General features: G+C 40.8%; 3 protein-coding genes across 3 annotated transcripts; 2 read left to right on the top strand and 1 right to left on the bottom strand.

The window, feature by feature from the left end:
* Nucleotides 1-220: 220 nt before the first annotated feature.
* Nucleotides 221-4,844, bottom strand: LOC133018225 (solute carrier family 22 member 7-like). The gene is made up of 10 exons (XM_061084548.1): nucleotides 4,836-4,844; nucleotides 3,489-3,878; nucleotides 3,146-3,249; nucleotides 2,589-2,743; nucleotides 2,285-2,453; nucleotides 2,070-2,193; nucleotides 1,860-1,969; nucleotides 751-965; nucleotides 548-656; nucleotides 221-431 (listed from the first exon to the last, which is right to left on the bottom strand). Exons 2-10 carry the CDS (start codon nucleotides 3,867-3,869, stop codon nucleotides 221-223), a joined length of 1,578 nt encoding a protein of 525 aa, XP_060940531.1. The 5' UTR covers nucleotides 3,870-3,878; nucleotides 4,836-4,844.
* Nucleotides 4,845-9,177: 4,333 nt separating this feature from the next.
* On the top strand, nucleotides 9,178-15,675 carry synpo2b (synaptopodin 2b). The gene is made up of 3 exons (XM_061084526.1): nucleotides 9,178-9,856; nucleotides 10,621-12,659; nucleotides 15,139-15,675. The coding sequence occupies exons 1-3, from the start codon at nucleotides 9,178-9,180 to the stop codon at nucleotides 15,673-15,675; spliced, it is 3,255 nt and encodes a 1,084-aa protein (XP_060940509.1).
* A 3,093-nt stretch (nucleotides 15,676-18,768) lies between these two features.
* On the top strand, nucleotides 18,769-21,602 carry myoz2b (myozenin 2b). The gene is made up of 5 exons (XM_061095575.1): nucleotides 18,769-18,850; nucleotides 19,731-19,897; nucleotides 20,416-20,512; nucleotides 21,136-21,292; nucleotides 21,377-21,602. Exons 1-5 carry the CDS (start codon nucleotides 18,769-18,771, stop codon nucleotides 21,600-21,602), a joined length of 729 nt encoding a protein of 242 aa, XP_060951558.1.
* Nucleotides 21,603-22,199: the final 597 nt, after the last annotated feature.

Here is a 22,199-nt window from a genome sequence, read left to right as displayed (position 1 = left end):
TACGCTGCAATACAGGTAGAACAAAAGTTAGTCATTTTATTGTGCCTGGGTTCCAGAGCTGAAGGAAAGACACCAGCAAATGATTAAATCATGTAAATTATTCCAGACGGTGTTATGTAAATGTCAATCTATGGATGTTAAACTATAAAGGTATGGATTTCTACTTTCCTTTTCAGAGTTGAGTTATTCTTTAGCAGTTATCTTCCTTTCATAATCCTTGTTACCTGGGTTTCTCAATGTCTTCAATGAACTCTGGCAGTCGGGTGTTTAATGTTTCAGGCAGGAGCGAAGCCACTAAACCAGACCCGACTGCCACTGCACAGTAAACAGCCGGGGGGAGGAGATGCCACACGTCCTCCAGCAGCATGATGAGCGGGGATATGGACACGCCGAGCCGTGCCAAAAACGAGGTGTAGCCTAAACCATTCTGCCTGAAAAACCAAAGTCCCTTGGTTAATTCAAACCTTGTTTGTGTGCAGCCAACTGAACAAAACCCAAAATCATTGTCTGTGTTCAACCTTAGTGAATGAGTCTGTTATTGACTGACCGTACGACCGTAGGATAGAGTTCAGTTGTGTAGAGGAACATGATGGTGAACGCGGCCTCTGACATGGCTTTTCCAAGGACTGCTATCACAGTTCGAGTGACCCATTGATCTGACAGAAGATGTTTAGAAAAAAAGCATCATAAATACGGACAAAAAATTAGAATGCACCAGAATTAGATGACGGATTAGAAACCAAAAATTACCTTTTGCAACGAATATGTTGATGAAGAGACACAACCCCGTCAACAGCAAGGCGCCCACCTCGCCAGGTCTTCTACCAATTTTCTCCAGGAAGAAATACACACCAATCTTCATCGGCATTTCAATGATGGCAAATATAAACTGCGTGAGATATGGGTTAAGTCCAAATCCGGTTATGTTCAGTGATATCCCATAATATGTGAATGCAACACCAAACCTAAAAAGAAAAAGAAAAAACATGGCTGATTACAGACAGCAGGGAGTTAAGCGTTGCTATGACAATGTAAGTTATTGTTGCAGCATAGAGGATTGATTATTAGCATGTAAAGTGCCTTGAGATAAATATAATTTAAGGGGAATTTTAAGTTGCTGTGAACACTTTAAGTATCATCCATCCTCTTTTCATTTTATATCATATTACGTAAAATTATTATTACTTAGTATTTTAGAAATATAGTATCAATCTGTAGTGTGGACTATACAATATTTATGTTGTCATGTCACACATATGTTGAATGAATTAGTTTAGTTATTTCCATATATAAATTATATAGAGGACTGTGCTTTTTAAATATCACTGAAACGATACATAAACATAACTACACTGAAATCCCTGTTTATCATTTTATTTAATTAAGGGAAATGAAGACATTATCTTTTATCCCAGCTTACAAAAATTCTTACATTACTTCGGTCACAAGCTAAATACCAGCATATGCTACTCTGTACTTACTTCAAAAGAATAGTTTGGTATTTTCGGAAATATGTTTATTTGTTTTCTCTCTAGAGGATTAATCCCACTTTTTATGTATGAGTACTAAAAGTGGAGAATGAGAGCTAAGCTAAGCCGACTAAGTCCAAAGTTTAAAAATGCACCAATTACCAAAACTACAGATTAACACGGTTTGTTGGGTTATTTCCACGAACAGAAAAAGTTGAGATGACACAGGCCGGCTTAGTTTTAATATTTGAGCAGGTAACAGGTTGTCCACATCCCGTTTTAATGCCACACCAACATAATCCTCTCCCGGTTACTTAACAACATGTCAGACATTGATGAGGTATTTCCTGAGCTGTTGAATACTTTCTGTCACATGAAACTCACACTCACCATACAACCCCCGAGCAAATAGCAAGTGTCCTAATATTTCTAGTCCTGAAAAGATCCACAAACGTGTACTTCCTGTCTGCAGTTTCCGTTTGGGCAGATTCCACTAATGTCTGAAAGAGAGAGCACAAACAAACCGGGTCAAACACATCTTTCTGCTTAAATTACTGAAGGTTGGCCGCTGAGCAAAGTAAAAACAATGTTGGACTGTACCAATGGTGTGATGGTGGCCATACATCCGGTTCTGTTGTTCGTCTTGGCACATTCCATAATGTAATGATGAGCCTCTTCTGTCCTCCCCTTTGCCAAGAGCCACCTTGCAGACTCTGGAAGCCACCTGACATGATGAACACGGCGACTTCAGTGCCTCATCAACCGCTCCTTGTTTGTTTTAATAGTGCAAAGTTTAAAGAATAAAGTTTTGATACCTCCAAGTGAATATGGACAGTATCAGGGGCGCGGTCACCATGAGAATTAGCCTCCTCCACTCATTTATACCATATGCAAATCCAACCAGAAGCCAGTTCCCAATAGTCCAGTCCAGACTTATGATTATACCAGAGAAGGTCCTGTGTTCAATGCTGAACCATTCCACGTCTGCAGAGATGGCAGCACAGAAGATGTCAAATCAATAGCTTTCATTCCTTCATACTAAAACAGAGCAAAAACAAACCTAAAACATCTTTATCATCTCAGCAAAGATTTGAATTGTTGTAACACCTGCCTACTCACTAAGAACGATGGAGATGATGCTTATTCCTGCGAGCGACATTCCTGTAAAAAATCTCATGATGAAAAATATTATATACGTCGGGGAGAAAGCACTGAGCAGCGCAAACGTCATGGACGTCACGTAAGAGACCAGCAGAAGCGGCCGTCGCCCAAACCTGGAGGTGGAAAGAGGATGTGGAGAGTTGTGATCAGAACTTTGGGTTAAATTAACTGCATGTCCATTCAAAATGAACAGGATATAACATGTATACAATCAAGTGATTAAATAATTTCACATCTACTTCATTCATCTTGAACTTACTACTACGTACTTTATGTTTATTTTCAATATTTCATTGTGAAATCGTTCCAGGAAAAAAAGCTTTTATACATCAGTCGGGCATGTAAAATGCACAGTCTTATAAATTCTGTTCATGCTGTAGTTTTTACCGTTTTCATCATATATTACTATTATGCATTATTATTGTCTTTTCTTACCTCATGATCAGTTTGTCACATATGGGACCTTTTAGACATATAAAGTACAGCCTGCAATTTCCTTTAAATTTAAATCTAACCTGTCACTTAGATATCCAAACAAAGGGGCTCCGCACATAACCCCGATGAAGAAAACAGTGGCTGTTGCCTTGTTCATCCCTTTTCTGCTGCACACAAGATCCCACTGCAAAAATACATATTGAAAAAATATTACAATATGTAGTCTACCTTTTTTTTACAGTGATCCAAGAAAGAAGGTTAAATGTCATGAATTGTTTACTATGTGTTGTGTATTTTTGCATTATTTTCACTTTATTTAATTATGAGGTCAACCACATAAAAAAAAGGGAAAATATGACTTATTCATTATTAAAGTTTAATGGTCTTTCAGGAACACATGTTCATTTATTTAATGATGTTTACCTCTGTCGCCAAAGTAGATCTAAAGGTGCTGTTGTCATACACCCATCCATTACGACACTGAACAGTTGAAGCCTCCTCGCTGCTGTTCGACTCTGACAGGCGTTGATATTGAGGCTGAGAAAACATCTGACAGGAGCTCAGAGTCCTGTCCTGCTCTGCTGGAACACCAACAACCAGCTTCTCCGACGGAGTTAAATTCCCGAAAAAGTGTCCATCGTCCAGAGCGCTGACGTTGCAGTGGTGAGCGGGAACAGCCGCCATGAAGTTGTTCAGCATAAAGTGACATGGCAGCGTAATGCGCGCGAGGATCTGAATCAAGACCAGCTGGATTTGGAATCTTCCAAATCCATTGATCTCCGAGAGAATGTTGTCGAATTTCATGTTGCTGTCCTGCGAGAGTCGACAAGAAGCTATACGCTGCAACGGTGATGTGAATTAAAATGACAGGAGACGGAACACATTTAGACACATTTACCAGCACCAGGTTAACCATTACAGTTTTGCTACACATTCTCATGTACTGTGGAAAGTACAGGATTCAAAGATGCATTAAAGGTTTTCAACAGACAGGGAGACACATGTTAATTTAAATCAACTCTTTGAAACTCGTTGCAACAACGATTGATCAAATGGTTTTCATGTAGAGAAAAACAACAACATTGGAATGTTAGATATTACCCATGATCCTCGGCTTCCTGAACAAGTAGAGCTGCTGCTGTAGCAAATACACCAAACTCTGTTTACAATTCTTCAACTCTTAAAGGTTTCCTCACTGAACATCTGAGATAAACGCGGGTTTTTAATAACTTCTAAGTCTTTTCAACTGATCTACTGTTCAGGATTACTCTTGAACTTGCTGGGCCTGTTTACAGCTACACAGCTCAGAGGAGATGGTACTCGCTCACTTAAGTTATATAGAGCAAGAACAGATGTTCAGGGTGAGGACTGGGAATAAAAGAGGCTCCGTTCTCCCTATTATAAGTCAGTGAACGATCAAAATAATTATGAAGCAGCTATTTTAAGGTAAAATATTTGTATGTTGCTTTAACACATGACAAACAAAGTCTCACACTTGTAAATATCAAAGGACATTTAGGGGATTGTCACATCTACCTTGTTTGGTCCTGTCGTGGCAATTTCTACAATTCCACCTTAGCAACCAGGAAACAAGGCACAATTCTCTTACAGTATTGTCACACTTTAATGCTCCGAGCATGGTGCATACCACAAAGTTTAGTTTGCAATATGCACCCAGATAGGAAAAAGTTCATTGCTTTTATACATTTACACCCCTCCCATTCTGGAGGGGGTTTGCTAGACAGTCAAAGGTTGAGATCTTCTGATCACATGAATACAAACAATGCCTAGTTAAGGCAATCAGGCCAAGCTAGAGTAATCACAGGAAAACAGCATGATCAAACGTTACATTGTAAGAGATTTAATCATGATCAATCAAAGGGGACATAAATGAACGCTGAGTTCCATAGGAAGGCTCACCCACATTTTACTGGGTACTAATAGCTGTAGTTTCTGGAGTCCCATATTACTTCCCCAACCAAGCATTTCAAATTCAGATTTAGTTCCATGTACGGGCATCACAGTCCTACAGAACAGCACTGTTACCTCATCCATTTACTGCACAGCAACTTTATCATGTCCAACCTTAACCTGTATTTTCCTTATCCTATCTCCTTCCTCAATTTTACTGCAATTAACAAATGAGTATTAATGCAACTTGCTGAAAAACAATATACAGTATATTTGCAAAATATTGCACGAGGTAAAGAATGTCCCTGTTTTCCCCTCAGTGGTCGATCAATGAATTATTTCAATACTGACCCGAAACACCTGCACTGAGCGAACAGCACATTTTATATCCGTCTAAGAATATCTGCACTGTGTTCTACAGGCAGGGTCATGATGCTAACTGAGCTGTGTCTGAGGGGGAGGTCGAGCCAGGATCACCTCTTCTTCTCTCTCTTTAAATACGGCAGCGTACGTGGATGTGCAAGGACACGGTTTGAGCGAGTCGCTAGGTGACCTGAACATCTGCTGAGAATCTCTTATCTACGGTCGTGCACTAAAACTGCCGGGACGTGAACGTGACAATGCTGGATATCTACTGATGGGACCATTTCTGAACATTTCTTTTTCTCTTGATAGCACCTCCGGGATGATTAATGTAAGTTATGAATTCATCGATTCACATCTGCAAACTCTTTATATTGTCTTACTTTTATTTATTTTTTAATTGAATGATTTAATGACCATACTGTTGTGTCCTGTTATTAATTTATCAAATAACTGTTCAGTCTGATGCAAATATCAATCAATTAGCAGAAATGGACCAAATTAAGCCTCTTATTGTTCATTGAAACTTGGTTGCGTATAGTATCTTACAACTTTTCTTTTCACTGCCGCAACAGATTAATTGACCTACTATGAAAACCTACTCAGAAAATCTGAAAATAAAGATAGTTCTTGTCCACATAATTGCAATACAACATATGTTTCCTGGAGAAAGTACTAAAAAAGGTAATTGTGGAAGTTGTTACAAACGTGTGTGATTCTCATTAGTGGTTAAGGGAAGATGGTCTAATTATATAATAACATAGAAACACTTAATCCTCCAGCTCAGTCCTCACAGGGGTCACCCCCGAGGCCAAGAGTCTGCTCCTCCGTCAAGGAAGCTGACTCCCTGTTTCCATAGCAATGAGCCAACACACTGGAGATACTGCCATACTAGGAGACACAGACTCCGACAGCACTACAGCAAGGTTTGATGATGGTGAAATGATGAAATGAAGTGGAACCGTGAGGGAAGAGAAGAGTGGGCATGGGACAGAGAGCCAAAGAGCCAAAGAGCCAAAAAGCCAAAGAGCCTGCGCCTTTTAGCCGTGCTGGAAGTGTGTGTATTGAATCTTAAGGGTCATAGTGTTGTCGTAAAAATGCTCCAAAATTAATGTGGTTGAATGTGGGATAAGATAAAATAAGACAAGATAAGATAAGATAAAATAAGTTAAGTTAAGCAAAGGAGATTGTAAAAATAGAGACATCAGTCAAATTAATTAACATGTAATATGTTATTTAATAACAATGAGATGTAACAAAAATAGAAATAATATAAAGAATGTAAATATTAGTATTATGATTTTTTTATCCCAAGAAAGACAAAAATACAACTAAATTGACGTACACAAAATATACATAAAAAAACGAGCACTTTAGTACAGAGTATCAGTGAAAAAGGTCCACACCCATCCTATATATATAAACAGAGTACATACAGTGTGAACAAGATTACATAAATACAATATTGAAATTGCACCGATAAAAAATGGGTATTTCTCAGTTTCATTTGTTAATACTGAGTGAAATAGATTTGGTGCTTGTGGTCTTTTGGGAGCGCAGACACTTTGGGCGAGACAGTCCGTTGCTGAGGGAGCTCAGTGTGATGATGTCCTGCAGGGGGGGGGGGGGGGGGGGGGGGGGGTACTGATTATCCTCTGTCCAACCAGTATCATGTCACCGGACAGACACACTATAAGCTCAGATGTTTAAATGCGGCATGCCATTATTATGTGGACTGGATTGGGTTGTTTAAACCTCTGATGATTCTACCTTGACTCAAGCAGGGCAGCTGGTAAAAAAGACGAATTCAAGGTCACATTTCTGGTTTTAGGAGCAGTTTGGTGTCTGTAAACAACAGTAAATCAATATCAGGGGCCACAGGCCTTCACACAGATCTTTGGTTTGTGCACATACGCAAAACACTGAGGAGCAGTTTTAGGCTCAAAAAGTAAAGTGAGCTTTATGTAAATTTTATTTATGGGTTAATATAGATAGATAGATAGATAGATAGATAGATAGATAGATAGATAGATAGATCGATAGATAGATAGATAGATAGATAGATAGATAGATAGATAGATAGATAGATAGATAGATAGATAGATAGATAGATAGATAGATAGATAGATAGATAGATAGATAGATAGATAGATAGATAGATAGATAGATAGATAGATAGATAGATAGATAGATAGATAGATAGATAGATAGATAGATAGATAGATAGATAGATAGATAGATAGATAGATAGATAGATAGATAGATAGATAGATAGATAGATAGATAGATAGATAGATAGATAGATAGATAGATAGATAGATAGATAGATAGATAGATAGATAGATAGATAGATAGATAGATAGATAGATAGATAGATAGATAGATAGATAGATAGATAGATAGATAGATAGATAGATAGATAGATAGATAGACAGATCCTCAGTACACTGACTGGACTGTTGTTCCCAGGCGAGTCACAGTTCTTCTGTGGATTTAGTCTCAGTGTCCTCTGTCTCTTCGTGAGATTCCAGACTGCAGGATGTTGACATCAGGGCTCTGAGGGGACAGCGTCATAGTTCTGAAGCCTCTGTCTGTGTGCTCTGTGTTGCTGTCATGCTGATTGTACCTCTGACAGCAAACAGCACTTTGTACCGCTATCACAACAAAAACTGAGGTTTGTTATTTCAATATAAGCATCTGTCATTAGCAGCAGTCTCTGACCTTTGCTAAGTTGTTTTTGGTTTTTAAGAATTGATCCACTCATGCAACTGCCTATACAAATTGCTGTGTCTGTGTCTCTTGTGAAGTTAAATAAACTGCATAGTGTCAAACTGAAAGATGAAAAGAATTTTATCTTATATCATCTTTTCTTATCTGACTTTGTGCTACCTTGTGCTGCAGTGTTATGGCCCCACCTTCTGGATGTTGGGAGGTGTTGTAATTAAGAGTTAAAGGATTGTGTTTGCACTGCACTCTGGTCTATAGACGTATCTAGGGTATGATATTATGAACAGACAAATATAAACAATTTAACACGTGATCAAGCTTCATATGAGGTTATGAGTGGTGAGGTGTGAACCACAAAACTGCAGAGTTTAATTTCTGCTTTACCTTAAATAATTTATTTGATGGAAGAAATTAGTTATTTTGCACTGTATTATTTAATTTAATCAATTTTTTTCCTACTTGCTGTGATGCAATTATTGATCACCAGAATATCTCAAGAGAGTAAATGATTCAATTTTGATTTAACATCAGTAACAAAACAAACATCTGGCTCTAAGTGAGGGAGAGACGGGGGAGGAGTATGTATAAAATGAATTCTCTCATATTTAGTTCTTAAATGGAAATGCAGACCACTTCCATTGCTTCAGTGATAAATGTGGAACAGTGGAGGGAAAGAGATGTCGCTGTATAAACATGAGTTCGGAAAACAGCCACCCAATTGTTTTGTTTATAGTCTTGGATGCGAATGCTGCCTCCCTCTGGATGTTGAATTCCATTCCATGTAGAGCGATGGCTGCCCCTGAACCTCCAGAGCAACACTGCACCTCCTATTGAGGATTGGAATAATCAAGATAAATAAACAGTAGTTAGAAATGTCACAAAGTGAAATTATACCGAAATGTCTTGATCTAAGCTTGATACTTTGGCCCCAAATAATTGCTGTTTGACCAGTTGAGGATTATTTTAATAGGTATTTTACATATTTATTGATAACATGTAATATTGAAAGTCCTTTTGATCCCCCTTTAAGTGCATGGCTCCCAGGCCTGATGTTGATTATCTGTGTTTTGCTGAAGGTATCATCAGTGACATTGTGAAACAGCATCAGAAAATGGAGCCAGAGGTCGAAGCCCCAGACAACAATCACAACCTGGTCCCCTGGTCGGGTTCAGATGGTTCCCAGGAACTTTGTGCCTCTGAGTCCTTGGCGGAGTCCTTTGATGAGGATGATATTAGTGATGAGGACCCGTTAGATCCGGAGCCTCCTCATACCCCTAAGTCTGACCCTGGGTCCCCAGAACGCCCTCAGCCTCAAGAATGGGAATCTGCAGGTGAGCAACAGTCCCCGGCTGAACTTATTGTAAGTGATGAGGATGTTTCTTACAAAGAAGAGGACAATATCTACCTCAGTGAATCGAGAGAGTCTCCTCACATCCAACCCTCCCCAGTATCCCTGTCCCCACACCAAGAGCACCCTGACTCTGAGCCTCAGGCCAGCCAAACATCCCCACTGCATTCCCCGTCATCTTCCTCCTCCCTTGGCTATGCCGCTGACCTGACCCTGGCCTTGACCCTGACCACAGGGGGGCCGCAGGGAGCCAGTAATAGGCAGGACCCAGCCCCTGGGAACAGGAGCATTGGATCTTCAGAGGAAGGAGGGAGTAGTGAAGCACCTCCTGCTCCTGTCGTCTTTGAAATTGCAGACGAGGGTGCTGAGCAGGCAGAGAAGTGGAACTCAGAGTCTGCCACAGATCTGTGCAGACCGGACAGGCACAGGGGAAGATACACACGTAAGTATTAATCTTTTCATCTCCTTTTATACTATTTTATTTTATATATGAAGCTGGTCATGCAAACTGTGTACCCTAAAGTAACTTTTAAATGAATTAATCTGCATAATTGTGTGTGTGGCTTGAATGCAGCCCAACAAACAAATTAATGTAAGATAATCACCTACAACATATTTTCTGTCTGCATTTGTTTGCGGGGGTTGTGAGGCTAAATTCTTAAATCTAAATCTGAAGTTCCATCATTAAATCAATAAATATCATGTGCAAAGCTGGTTATTTTCATGCCGGGTTCTCCTTGAGGGGGACATACAGGGAGAATTCCCATGGCTTTATTGGTCAGAGCAGGACAAGAATAAAATATGACCATATCATGAGAGAGACAGGAACAAATTTGACTGACGCGAGCATGTGTCCCCCTGGCCTGTCACCCGATCCCTTTTCCAATCGTAAGTCTTGACTGCGATGGAAAGTGAGCTCCTCGCTTTCCTTGCCTCACAGACCCCTGGACCTAAGTTGGCTGTAAGTAAATATGATGCTTTTAATAGTGCGCTTGCATCAGCAGGGGGAACTTCAAATGTGTCTTATTTGATTTTAGTCGGCTTAATGATAATAATAATAAAGAAGAACAATTTTTTTTAAATTGTATTTATCTTACTTTACTTATTAATTATTTTGTAATTTCTGTTTTTATCGTCCTCACACTGTTGCCTTTTGTCTCTCTCTGTCTCCCCTTCGCCCTCTGTCTCTTTTTTCCATTGTCACAGGGCTCAAACACAGCGAGAGCCAATCAGAAAGGCACGTGAAGGAGACCAAGTCTAAATGTAAACGAATCGCCCGCCTTCTAACTGATGCACCCAATCCTCAAAATAAGGGAGCCTTGCTGTTTAAAAAACGTCGCCAGCGGGTCAAGAAGTACACACTCGTGAGTTACGGGACTGGCAATATAGAGGAGGAATCCGAAGAAGTCCGATCAGCAGCGTACAACTTTGTGGCGACGAGTGATTCCGAGTTAGAGGAGGAGTATTCTGTTCATCACCAGCAGCGTAATTTGAGTCTGAATTGGGGAGGTGTTCAAGAAATGGAGGCGCTACCAGAGACAAAAGGGAAGGGAGTTACGATGTTTGTCCAACGCCGGAGGAGGATGGACGAGATTGTGTCAGAGCGTGAAGAAATGAGGAATAAAGGATTAACCGTGGAGGCGCTAAGAGAGCCTGAATGTACAGAAGCACAGACTATGTATGACACTAAGAAAATGTACATGCTTAACAACCAGGCCGACTACATGGATGCAAGTCACAAGCAGCATGAATACCAAGAAAATAACCAACAGATGAACCACCTAGCCAATGTGCCAAGACCCCTGGTGCCGAACAGAACTGCAAGGCCCTTCGTAGGATTTCAACATGGCCCAACTGCTGCCGTCATGCCTCATGGCGCTGTACCTGTCACAAGGAAGAACGAACCAAGATTCAAAGTATCTGTGCCTATCAACACTATCCCACATGTTTGGTCCCCGACTGGAGACATCATAGCCTCAAGAGATGAGCGGATATCTATGCCAGCTATCAAGTCGGGGATGCTGCCAGAGTCAAAAAGGAAAGGCACCAATAAGCAGTCGTCAGCGCTGGCACAAGAATCAAATCCCCACCTACAGCGCCAAGGGGAAAGGAGGTCTTATATTGAGGCAGAGGAAGACTTCTTTAGTCTCGGAGCTGAAGCTTGCAACTTTATGCAGCCAAGAACAATAAAACTCAAGAATCCCCCTCCAGTGGCTCCAAAACCCACCATCAACCCATCCTGTCCACCTTGGTTGAGCAGGAGTCCCTCTGGGGAACCGTTTCCTGTTCCACATCTTTCTCAAGGCCCCGGAGCACCTCACAGTCAGCATTACTTACAGCAGCAAGATTGGGTTCAGCAGCAACAGATGGTCGACCGTTGGGCACCAGATCAAACTCAGGCAACACTTCAAACACCTGCCAACGCCTGGGCTCCGGTCGACCCCTCTCCTCAGCTTCATCTTCATCCAACCACAAATAGCTGGAATCAGCAGCCTGTGAGTATCCAGGCCCGCAGTCCTACTTACAGCCCACATCACCCACCTTCACCCTCAAGGGATAAGTCCGACAGTGTTCCAAACTCAGTTGCTTCTTGCCCACCAAAATTAGGGAAGCCATATGTCCAGGCACCAAAAGCAGCGCAGCCTTCTCCAAAGACTGGAGTCTCAGACAGAGGTGTTAATCGACCTGGTGATGGTCCAACTATGGCAGGAAAAGGTGCACAGCTGTTTGCCAGAAGACAGTCCCGCATGGAGAAGTTTGTTGTTGATGCAGAAACTGTGCAGGCGAATAAAAGGAGATCCCCCTCCCCTGCCTCCTCCCTCCCTAACTTCTGGAGGTATTCTTCCAATATCCGCGCCCCTCCCCCTTTATCGTACAATCCCCTTCTTGCTCCTTTCTACCCTCCATCAGCAGGCAAGCAACCCCCACCCACAAGCTCCAAGGCCAAGCCTAAGACCAAAGATAAACCTAAAGCACCCTCAAAGCACCTAAATGCCTTAGATATCATGAAACATCAACCTTATAAGTTGGACTCATCACTGTTCAAGTATGATGCAGTCCCTGAGGCCAAAAGCCACTCCCCCAGCCCCAGCCCCAGCCCCAGCCCCAAACCTACTCCGGCATCAAAGTTTGAGGCCATAAAAAGTCTCAAACTTAGATCTGCCTCTTCTCATTCTACTTATAATAACACATCTGAGCTCGCTGTTCAGGCCAAGGCAGAAGCACCCACTAAGTATCCTGGATCGGTAAGTTCCCAAAACTCTTCTGCCTGCCAAAACGCGAGATCAGCTGAGCCTCCCGCAACTGACAAGCGCTTGGATGGAAAGCACACTGTCCCACCTGCGGCCCATCACATAAGCAACAAGCAAGCACCAAGCGCCCGGCCTGCAAGCACCTCCTCCACGCTGTCATCTACCGGTGACAGCATAGCTTCAGCTTTCTCTCCTGCATCTCTTATTGCTCGAGGCGCACGTCAAATGGCTCCTCGTCCAAATTTCTCTGCCAAGAAGCCGGTAGTGGCAGTCAAACAGTGGAGGGCTGTAGCTCTGATTCATTAGTTCTAATGCTGTTTATGGTCATTGGTGGAGACGCCACTGAGACGATGGAACACTAGCACCTAATATGTCTTATACTTAACTGGTGGAAACCACTCTGGTCTTAAAAGAGTCCTTGCTTCCTACTGATGTCCACATTCACATTGATTTGGGCCTGAAGCATCATGGAAGATCACAAAAACTAGAAGACATAAAAAACATATGGTTTTATGCATAGAGCTGAAATCAACAATGGAAGAAATAATATGTCCCTAATATTACCTTTACAATTCAATAACCAGTAATAAGGTAACTTAATTACTTATTAACATAAAACCATAAAAGTTTTCCCTTATATGATAATTGATACTTGTGAAAACTCAGTCATCATCATGAATATAGAAAGGAAACTTAATAAAGACCTTAATGTACCAATTACCCAAGACGGCAGTGAACAAGATGGATTATACGTTGTTAGGAAACCTTTTTTTCAATAAACATTAGAAAACCATGCATATTGACTTTAATGCACATACCTTTCCCGATAACAACTAAAATAAATAACAACATATTATATCATCTTCCTTTAATCTGTGAGGTTCACCAGAGCATAAAAAAGGAAATGTGAGACTAAATATTGTTTAGTGATTCTCAGGAAGTGCTATTACCTGTGCAATAGTGTGTGTAAAGAGCCTTGTTCAACCAAGAGCTCCAGTTTGTGTTTATGTTTTATAAAAAATAGGTTTGCATGAATTTGTATGTAGCAGTAGTCACAACCAACCCCCAAAACTACACACAATATTAACATAAATAAAACAAAAGTTATGTCCAAAATCTTCAATTAATAATTCCGTCATCTGGGATAAGAGGAACTCATTTTTGCGATTATATTTCTGGAATATTTTGAGTGTTTTTGGGGAGAAACTGTCTATGCACTTCTTTTTTTGGATGCAATTCCTTCAGTCTCATTCCAAACTAAAGCAAAAAAGTTTAGTTGTGATTATGAACCCTGATGAATTTAAATGTGTTTTTTTTTTGCGGATCATCAGTTAAGGCCAGTTCTTAAACTCTCTCTAAAGTTAACAGACTTATCTCCTCATCCTTGATGTTAAACATGAGCAGAACATCCCAGAGGTTTGATGTTTATCATTTATAGCAACTCGAAAAATTAGAGTGCGAAAAACTTTTTCTTGTGTATCTTTATTTCTGTGTTTTCCTGACATATCACTGTTTATTGCACTTCTTGTACTCTGCACAACCATACTATTAAACTTCTCTTTCCTTCTCTCTACTTCCTGTGTCTTGAGCATCTGTCTTCTTTTCCACAGCTGCTGTATCACTCCTCCTTTATCTTCCTCACTACACTCTCACACAGAAGTTATTCATATGTATGGCACCTTACGCAATATCCATTTGAGTTCAATCAATTATCGCACATTTTAAAACTACCACCACCACTGACCTGTATGATTTATCAATTGATGTCAGCTTCACAAATGTTTGTTCTCACTGCTCTTCCATCACCAATTAAAAGCTTGGAACTATGATATCGGCCTTCAGAACTCGGTGCTGAAGAAAAGCAGCTGTGGCTCTGAGTGATGAGTATTTTATTGTGGTAACATTTTTGTGTTGCAGAACATTTCACTGCTTGTTCCAAAAATACAAACAACACTGAATTTAACTTGAAATTCTACATAACTACATAATAAAGGGGAATCAGTCAAACACATAGGTCTTTTCATAAAATGTTATAGTTATATTTAGTTTCAAATGTGGTTTTACTTTTGGAATGGATTTCCCTTTAAGCAGACAAGACAAACACAAGCTGGCCAAGAAATAGTTCCAAGCAAAGTTTCCTTGTCTTTTAAATGTCGTTGCTCTCCTACTGTAAATGTTATGAGTTGGTTGGACCAATAGCAGGTAAGTTTTGAAATACTTTTCATTTGTTTATGTCAAATATTTGGACACATGAGACATTTTCCAAACATTGTTTGTTATTTTAGACAAAGAGAAACCAGGCCAACCTTTTGGAAAATAGAGATAGAAAGATAGAAGAAAGACAAATTAGTTTGAACTCCGCAATAAATAAAACTTCTTTCATAAAACAGGCGTCAGTGGAGCCAGAGGGTGGCAGCAAAGTCTACAACACTGCTGCCAGCACCAGACAACTGATATGTGCTTGTTCTTTCAGGGATTTGGTCGAAGCCGCTCCCTGAGCCTGCCCAGGCGACTGAATTCGATGCCCTCGCACAGACTTCTGTCCCCTGTGAGCACACCAGGGAACCAGGGGTCATTTCTACCTGCACAGAGGAAAATGTCCTTTCAGGAGAGTGCCTATAAGCCACTGTCACCATGGGAGGCAGCATCCAGGAGCCCCATTGGTGCAGTGGACGAGGCGTTTCTGTTCCAGAGCCTGCCGTCATCTGTTGCCACTAATGTCAAAGCTGCAGGGCAACGCATGTCCCTGCCAGAGCCTCCAGATGAGTGGAAGCGCAGGGTGTCTCTTGATCCTGCAGCTGTCAGTAGGAGTCATTATCATGCGGCTCCTGGTTTCCAGGCCCCATCTCTGAGCAGGACATTTTCACCTGAGAAAGCAGCCTTCTATGGGCCTCCCTTCCGACCTGCCCAGCCTCTCAGGCCGGCCAGGATCGGATACATGGGACAAGGCCCTGGTCCAACAAACTACTCTCCCCTCTACACTGCAGCCCCAAGAAGTTCATTCTACTGAAAAAGTCATATATATGAGAGAAAAAGAACTTGGAGGTGCACGTAGATACATAGAAGGTACAGAGTGGAGAGAATCATGCAGCATATTGAGCAGAGAAGACAAAAATAGATCTGGCGCAGACAAATTAAATATATGCCATATTTGATCAATCGTATTCGAAAATATATAAATATAAAAATGTATTTATGTTTGTTTTCTGGAGTTGATATTGAAGGTTGTTACTCTCATGGTACGAGTGATCGCTCACTGTAGAGCTTGTGTTGCTGATGAGACATAATCCTGCTGAGCACTGACAACAGACTTGATTTGGGACAGAAATAGACCATTCGAGACAAATTGTCAATAGCATGATATGAAGCATGTGTCATGTGAGGTTAAGTCAATGTGTTGTATTTGTGAAATGAGGCGTTTGCTCACTGAAGTTGCTGGTAATCGTGACAGTGTTGGTCTTAAATATTTAGTGAGAAATGAGGCACTTTAAGAAATCTCATGTGTGAGTTTTTCATTCCTTTACCTTTAGCCTTAAAACTAAATGGGATCACTTTTCCAGGTTGATGTTGCTTGATTGTTTCACATCCTAAACTGTAATTTAGTGATTGTCATAAACATTGTTGCTCATCTTGTTTGAATCTGTTTTAACGACTGTTGCAGTGGCAATAATAACATATTGGAAAGGAGTGAACATTTTATTTAGCAAGGACAAAGATTCTCTGTGTTCTACATTGTGAGGAAACAGGAAAGCACTGAACCTGAAGTGTTGCAGAATACAAATGTGATGGGTAGTCAAAAGAAAAGAGAAGCTTTTGCCATTATTATATAAGATTTTAAAGTTAAAATTAAATGTTGCATGCACACAACCATGTAATATGCCACCTTTGATTATACACAGTGTGTTTTTAAAGTATCTCTGAGTGTTAAGGTTCAAAAATATGAAATTTGAATTTAGATTTTTTTTTATAATTATTATTCAGGAATTATGAATTAGAGTGTTGCTCTGGATTTTGACAATTTCCTTGATTACAATTTTACTTTTTGCACCTTTTAAACACAAAGTGAAAAATTAAAAAACATGAAAATGCTTTATGTCGTCATAGTGTTTTTAATCCTATGCTATAAGAATGTACCAGAGTTTTTAAGGGTCATTTTTGTGAAGATAGTTTTTGATACATTCTCTTGATACCACGCTTCCTTCATAAAAGAGCATTGTGTGTTCACTTGATATAAGAAAATCTGTAAATAAAAATAATATTAATAATAATAATAATAATGATTATAAAAAGAATAAGACTGCATAAGGACTATAAGGACTATATGGACTATTTCAATTTTGGGCCAATTTATTTTACAGCAGAATCAATGCACAGTAAATCTGAGATAGCAATGTATTTAGATGCCAGGATAATGACCTTGACGTTGCTTTATAAAAAATCTTTCTGGCTGACCACTGTCTCAGCCACACAGCCCTTTAACCATCCCCAGTCATCTGTATTTTATTATCTAACATTAACATAATCACACATAATGACAGTGACACAACTCAGACGGACGAGAGGTATTAACCACCTCCCTAACTTGAAGGCTCTGCGCCCCAGAGGTTACATCAACCAGCTGAGAGGTGTTGACTGTGAAGATTTAACACAAGGAGAGCCACACGTCTCAGGAGTGAAGCCTCCAAACGACAACAGCGGACATGTGTGTGCGTTGTCCATCGTCCCCTCTCCTCTCTGTCGCTGTCCCTGCCCCGTGGTGTTAGAGAGTGGTTATGAGTGTTTGGCAGGTTAAATTTAGCCTATTGATGTAAGCTGCATTCCATTCACAACAGACAGGGACACACACTCACAGTTTGGCTTTAGTGTGCGGGACTGTGAAGATCAGGGAAGATCAAACTACCAACTGTAGGTTGACCCCTGAGTCTCCGTGTCTCCCCTTCAAGGATACAGGTTACGCAGTAGGGACGCCATCACAGGTATGGACGAGCCTTGACATGGTGTGTTTTGTCAATATGCTTTGTATTTCAATTTGATTGAGGTTAGAACATCGTCGCTGATGCATTGTGATCAATGACATTCGGCTGCATCTAACTAACATTTGTATTTTCTGTAAATTATAGTCATCGCTTTCCTATGGAAATGGGATGTCTGAGAGACTATCAGTTAATTTGAAGTATTTTTATCTTCAGAATTGTAAAGCTTTGATTGATTTTGCTGGGAAATTATTCATAAATTGTCAGAAACAATTGAGTTACTGAACATTTAAAATAAATTAAATGTATATTTATCATGTTAAAAAAGGGAACATTAAATATATACAAAGTTATTATGTTTATTATTTTTTGCTCTTTTTATAGCAAGCCATTTGTTGCTCAATACAAAAGTGGGACACAGTATTCGCCTTGACCTTTACACAGGTCATGGATCTGGTAAAAATATTATCAGCAGTCGTCATCGACAGTCGCTCACATTCTCAAATAAAATTCGGTCTAGTGGCAAAGCCAGATTTAGAAGTACACGTGTGCCACCAATCCAAATACAATGGGAGCATCAGGATTATGCAACAAACTGTAATCTGTTAAAAGTAACATCTACAGAGATTATTACAACATGACAAACACTGGTGTCTCAGATTTTTTGAACCGGTTACCTTCCAGATCATCTTCCAATTCCAGTGCATGTGGATGGAAAGCGAGAGGTTGACTTTAAAGAGTAAAAAAAAAAAATCGTGTTCAGCTTATATGTTATGTAACAGAGAAGATTAGAGGAATAAATATGTCTAATCAAGTGTAAGTCTCTGTGTATCCTGAGTGTCTCATTCTGTCCTTGTCAATCTTTCAATATTGCCCCATTTCATGTTTACAATAATACAGGATTACCGATTCAAGGTTTTTATTTCTCTGACAGCTGGTGAGAGACGACCTTACACTTGCTCTCACCAAACTGTGTGTTTAGCTTGAAGCCCTGTCAGCCGATGGCCACTGATGTTCTGTGGGGGTCACTAGTGTTGGGGGGGTAAAGCTCCTTCTGTATGACTTGGGCAGAATGACTACATCCTCTGTCCTGTATGTGTTTCCAGTCCTCCGGACCTCAGCCAGCCAAAATGTCACAGTTCTGTACGATGCCAGCGGGAGAGAGGAAGAAGTGTGCAGCAGCTATTTGCCGAGAGGTCCATGGAACCAATGGTATGACGCTATGGAGCCGAGGCTCTGCGGACAAACACTGAGAATCTCCACTCTGATCTGGGTTCAAAATGTCAGGGCTTCTCTGCAGCACTTGCCATAAATAAGCTAATGGGGGTGATTTACTATATGGTGAAAATCCTTTGTAGTTGACCATTTCTAAAGTCTATTTCTGGGTGGGTGGGAGACGGGGGGGCAACTGTGTAGCTGTTTGGATAATGTGAAGGTTCGCGACAGCTGGGGCGCATTCCGTCACTATTGGTGGGCGAAGGGAGCACCACACACATCCAAGTTTTATTCTCCACTACAATGATTACTCATTTTCCATGACTTAAAACCTGCAAAAATATTTAATTCAGTAACATCTTTGATGTCAGTAATGGACCCTCCCTTAAACCTGATGACAGAACTGTAGCAGGGGATATTTCTATTCATATTGTCCATCCTGCACTTTCCAGCTCTAAATCCAGGACTGGATTAACCCAGCAGGGGGCCCAGGGGGGGGAAGATGAACCGTTCCTAAATTAGCTTAATAATACCCTAGCTTTTTTGAGAATATAGGTATTATATAAGCATAACATCATTGATAAGGTATTGAAACTCGATATTTTGCTGCTACAAACTTTATCAAATTACCATGGGACCACCAGGGACAATTGGGATTCATGGGACAATTTTACTAACAAATATCAACCCAAAAAAATGTGAACCTTTTGTGAACCTTTCACAAACTTTGCCTAAACTGAATAATACATGTCTGCATAATTTAATTAGACTTTGAAAATGTTAGCTCTACATTGTATGACAATGCAAGCACCAAGTATATAAATGTTGATGATAGTAATAATCACAATTTTCTCTCCTCGCCTCTGTGGTGGAGCAGGGGACACCATAGATCTGGGGAAGAAGCTGAGCGCTCCTAAAGACATCATGTTGGAGGAGCTGTCGTTGCTTTCCAACAGAGGCTCTCGTCTTTTTAAGATGCGCGGGAGGAGATCCGACAAATACACATTTGAAAGCATCCAGAATGAGGCAAACACACAACTAAATGTAAGTCTACTTGTGTGTCTGTGTATTTCAAATGACGGAATTTGGTGAAAGCACTATTTCAATGGCGTTGCACAGTATTGACATTCACCACAGTTGTCTGTGTGTGACTCACTTGGTAAATTCATCAGCAAATATGCTCTTGAAAAAAAAAAGTGTCAGAAAACATGGATGATAAAAGAGACATGTGCCTCGTGCCTCCTCCGTCCTTCAGCCAAATCTACTGGAGAGGCTGCCCGGGCACTTTGCTAAGGGGCAGCTCCCACTTTATCAGTGTCAGATGATGTGTGTATATGAGTGTGTGTGTCTGTGTGTGTGTGTGTGTGTGTGTGTCTGTGTGTGTGTGTGTGTGTGTGTGTGTGTGTGTGTGTGTGTGTGTGTGTGTGTGTGTGTGTGTGTGTGTGTGTGTGTGTGTGTGTGTGAGTGTATCGCAGCTATAAGTGAGCCAACTCTGAATTATGTCGCACAATCTGTGTTTTATCTGAATCTGAAGACATACTGTCTCTGCTCTGTTTTTGCAGAATGATATTTTACTGGCCAACACACACACTGTGGAAATTAAAGTGGATGCACCCGACCATGAAGGAACTCCTGGTGACGCAGAAAACTCAAAATCAGGTGATAATGCTGCTGAGTATGTGACTATTGCGATATAATAAACAAATAAATGTTGATGAATGTGCTAACATTGGCAGTTAGAATTATGTCATTGAATATCTTTGGTATAACTTCTTCCACCATCAAAGTGTTCAACACGAAGCTAAATTTATTCCACCAGGCTTCACAGTCAACTGATTATGTAAGACAACATCATAACAATGACAACTGGTGAAAGCTGGACTTATCTGCTGCTATTTTGAGTGTTCGAGACAACCTGAATTAGTTTAGAAGCTTTATTTTGTTCTTTCTTCTATTTGAACAGCAGACAGAGCTCGGTGCTCATTCTAAAATGTGTCTGCGGGGTGTCATCTCATATTGACACTTTATATGATGAGTGCACACTTCAGCAATGTGCTATTTTAAGGCCTCGCATCGTAATGATGGACATCTCAGTCCGCCTGTGTGAAGTGTTCTCTCCCTTCATAATCCACTCTAAAACCTCAGCCTCAAACAAAACAAAGAAAATAGGAAGCAGCTCTGTTTTGACCCCTGACTTTTAAGAACAATCCTCTGCTACAGGATCTCATACTGACGTTTCTCCTCTGGTGTGACCGTGTGTATTTTCGTTCTCTTCTTCTCAGATGCAGAGAAGTCTGACGTCACAGTCTTGCACAAGTGCTACCACTCTCCATGGGAGCAGGCAATCCTCAGTGACCCCGACCTTGCCGAGTCTCTCAAACTAGCAATGGCTGGACTGGACCCAAGATCAGAGCTTACCGAATACAAATCCTTCAACCGGTGAGAAAACTGCCAACCGTTTTCAATTTTTTTTGTAAGACGGTGGAAAAACAAGGAGAACTGACACCTTGATCTCAATTGCAGGGTTGCCACTCCTTATGGTGGCTTCGACAAAGCTCCCAGAGGAATCACGTTCAAACTCCCGGAGATAGACCTGAGCCTGCTCAGATACCCAGAGCTCCAGGAGCCGGGTGTAAAGCGGCCCACCTTCAACAGGACAGCCCAGGGATGGATAACTGAGGGCACCCATCTGATCATACCCACCATTACCCTGGAGCCCATCCAAGTCCCAGAGTCCGAGGATCTGTAGATGATCTTACGTAACGTGGCTGTAGTACTGTAGCCTCAGCCTGCCATGACAACTTAACACTGAATTAGTAGCACAGTTGCAAACCCTCACAGTGATTTTTGCATTGAAATCATAAACTGTAGACAAAGATGGACGACATGATCGCTAGTTTGCTACCCTGTGGCTGATTGCAATATAAACCATAAATCCTGCCTCATCCATGTTAGTGAGTGGGACACAGGCAAAACTACAAAGTCAAAGTCAAATAAATGGTTACGATTGTTTCTGTTGTTTTAGGCAGTTTATCACCACATTGGTGTTTATTAAAGTGTTCATTTTATAAGTAGAATATGGTTTTAATTCGTTTTTCGATGCTATAAAAAAAGGGGGGGGGAATGTCAGGGTTGATGGCAGAGACTGACTCATGATTGGTCAAGCGTGTGTATTGGCAGGATATCCCCTGATTGCTGCTGCATTGAAACTGATCCAAAATGCAAACGATTGCAGTGTTCATATCCAGGGTATTTATTATTCATTTCTGAACAGTGGGAGGAAGTGGAGACAAGTCGTCCATCTTTCTATGGTGCTGTGCTTGTATTTATCAGTTGACCAGTATGT

This window comes from Limanda limanda, chromosome 2 (genome assembly GCF_963576545.1).
Source record: "Limanda limanda chromosome 2, fLimLim1.1, whole genome shotgun sequence".
In the NCBI taxonomy this organism is placed as follows: Eukaryota; Metazoa; Chordata; class Actinopteri; order Pleuronectiformes; family Pleuronectidae; genus Limanda; species Limanda limanda.
This window is presented reverse-complemented; position numbering and strand designations above follow the sequence as displayed.

What these genes read in the sequence shown, in the direction of transcription:
- LOC133018225 (XM_061084548.1), bottom strand. Translation starts at nt 3,869, where the DNA reads ATGAAATTCGACAACATTCTCTCGGAGATCAATGGATTTGGAAGATTC. An exon ending in CTGTCCATATTCACTTGGAG is followed by an intron (nt 2,194 to 2,284) that starts GTATCAAAACTT and finishes TCATCATGTCAG; the next exon opens with GTGGCTTCCAGAGTCTGCAA. An exon ending in ATTTGCTCGGGGGTTGTATG is followed by an intron (nt 966 to 1,859) that starts GTGAGTGTGAGT and finishes TTTTCTTTTTAG; the next exon opens with GTTTGGTGTTGCATTCACAT.
- synpo2b (XM_061084526.1), top strand. Translation starts at nt 9,178, where the DNA reads ATGGAGCCAGAGGTCGAAGCCCCAGACAACAATCACAACCTGGTCCCC. An exon ending in GCACAGGGGAAGATACACAC is followed by an intron (nt 9,857 to 10,620) that starts GTAAGTATTAAT and finishes CCATTGTCACAG; the next exon opens with GGCTCAAACACAGCGAGAGC. An exon ending in CCACTAAGTATCCTGGATCG is followed by an intron (nt 12,660 to 15,138) that starts GTAAGTTCCCAA and finishes TTGTTCTTTCAG; the next exon opens with GGATTTGGTCGAAGCCGCTC.
- myoz2b (XM_061095575.1), top strand. Translation starts at nt 18,769, where the DNA reads ATGTCACAGTTCTGTACGATGCCAGCGGGAGAGAGGAAGAAGTGTGCA. An exon ending in AGAGGTCCATGGAACCAATG is followed by an intron (nt 18,851 to 19,730) that starts GTATGACGCTAT and finishes GTGGTGGAGCAG; the next exon opens with GGGACACCATAGATCTGGGG. An exon ending in CGCAGAAAACTCAAAATCAG is followed by an intron (nt 20,513 to 21,135) that starts GTGATAATGCTG and finishes TCTTCTTCTCAG; the next exon opens with ATGCAGAGAAGTCTGACGTC.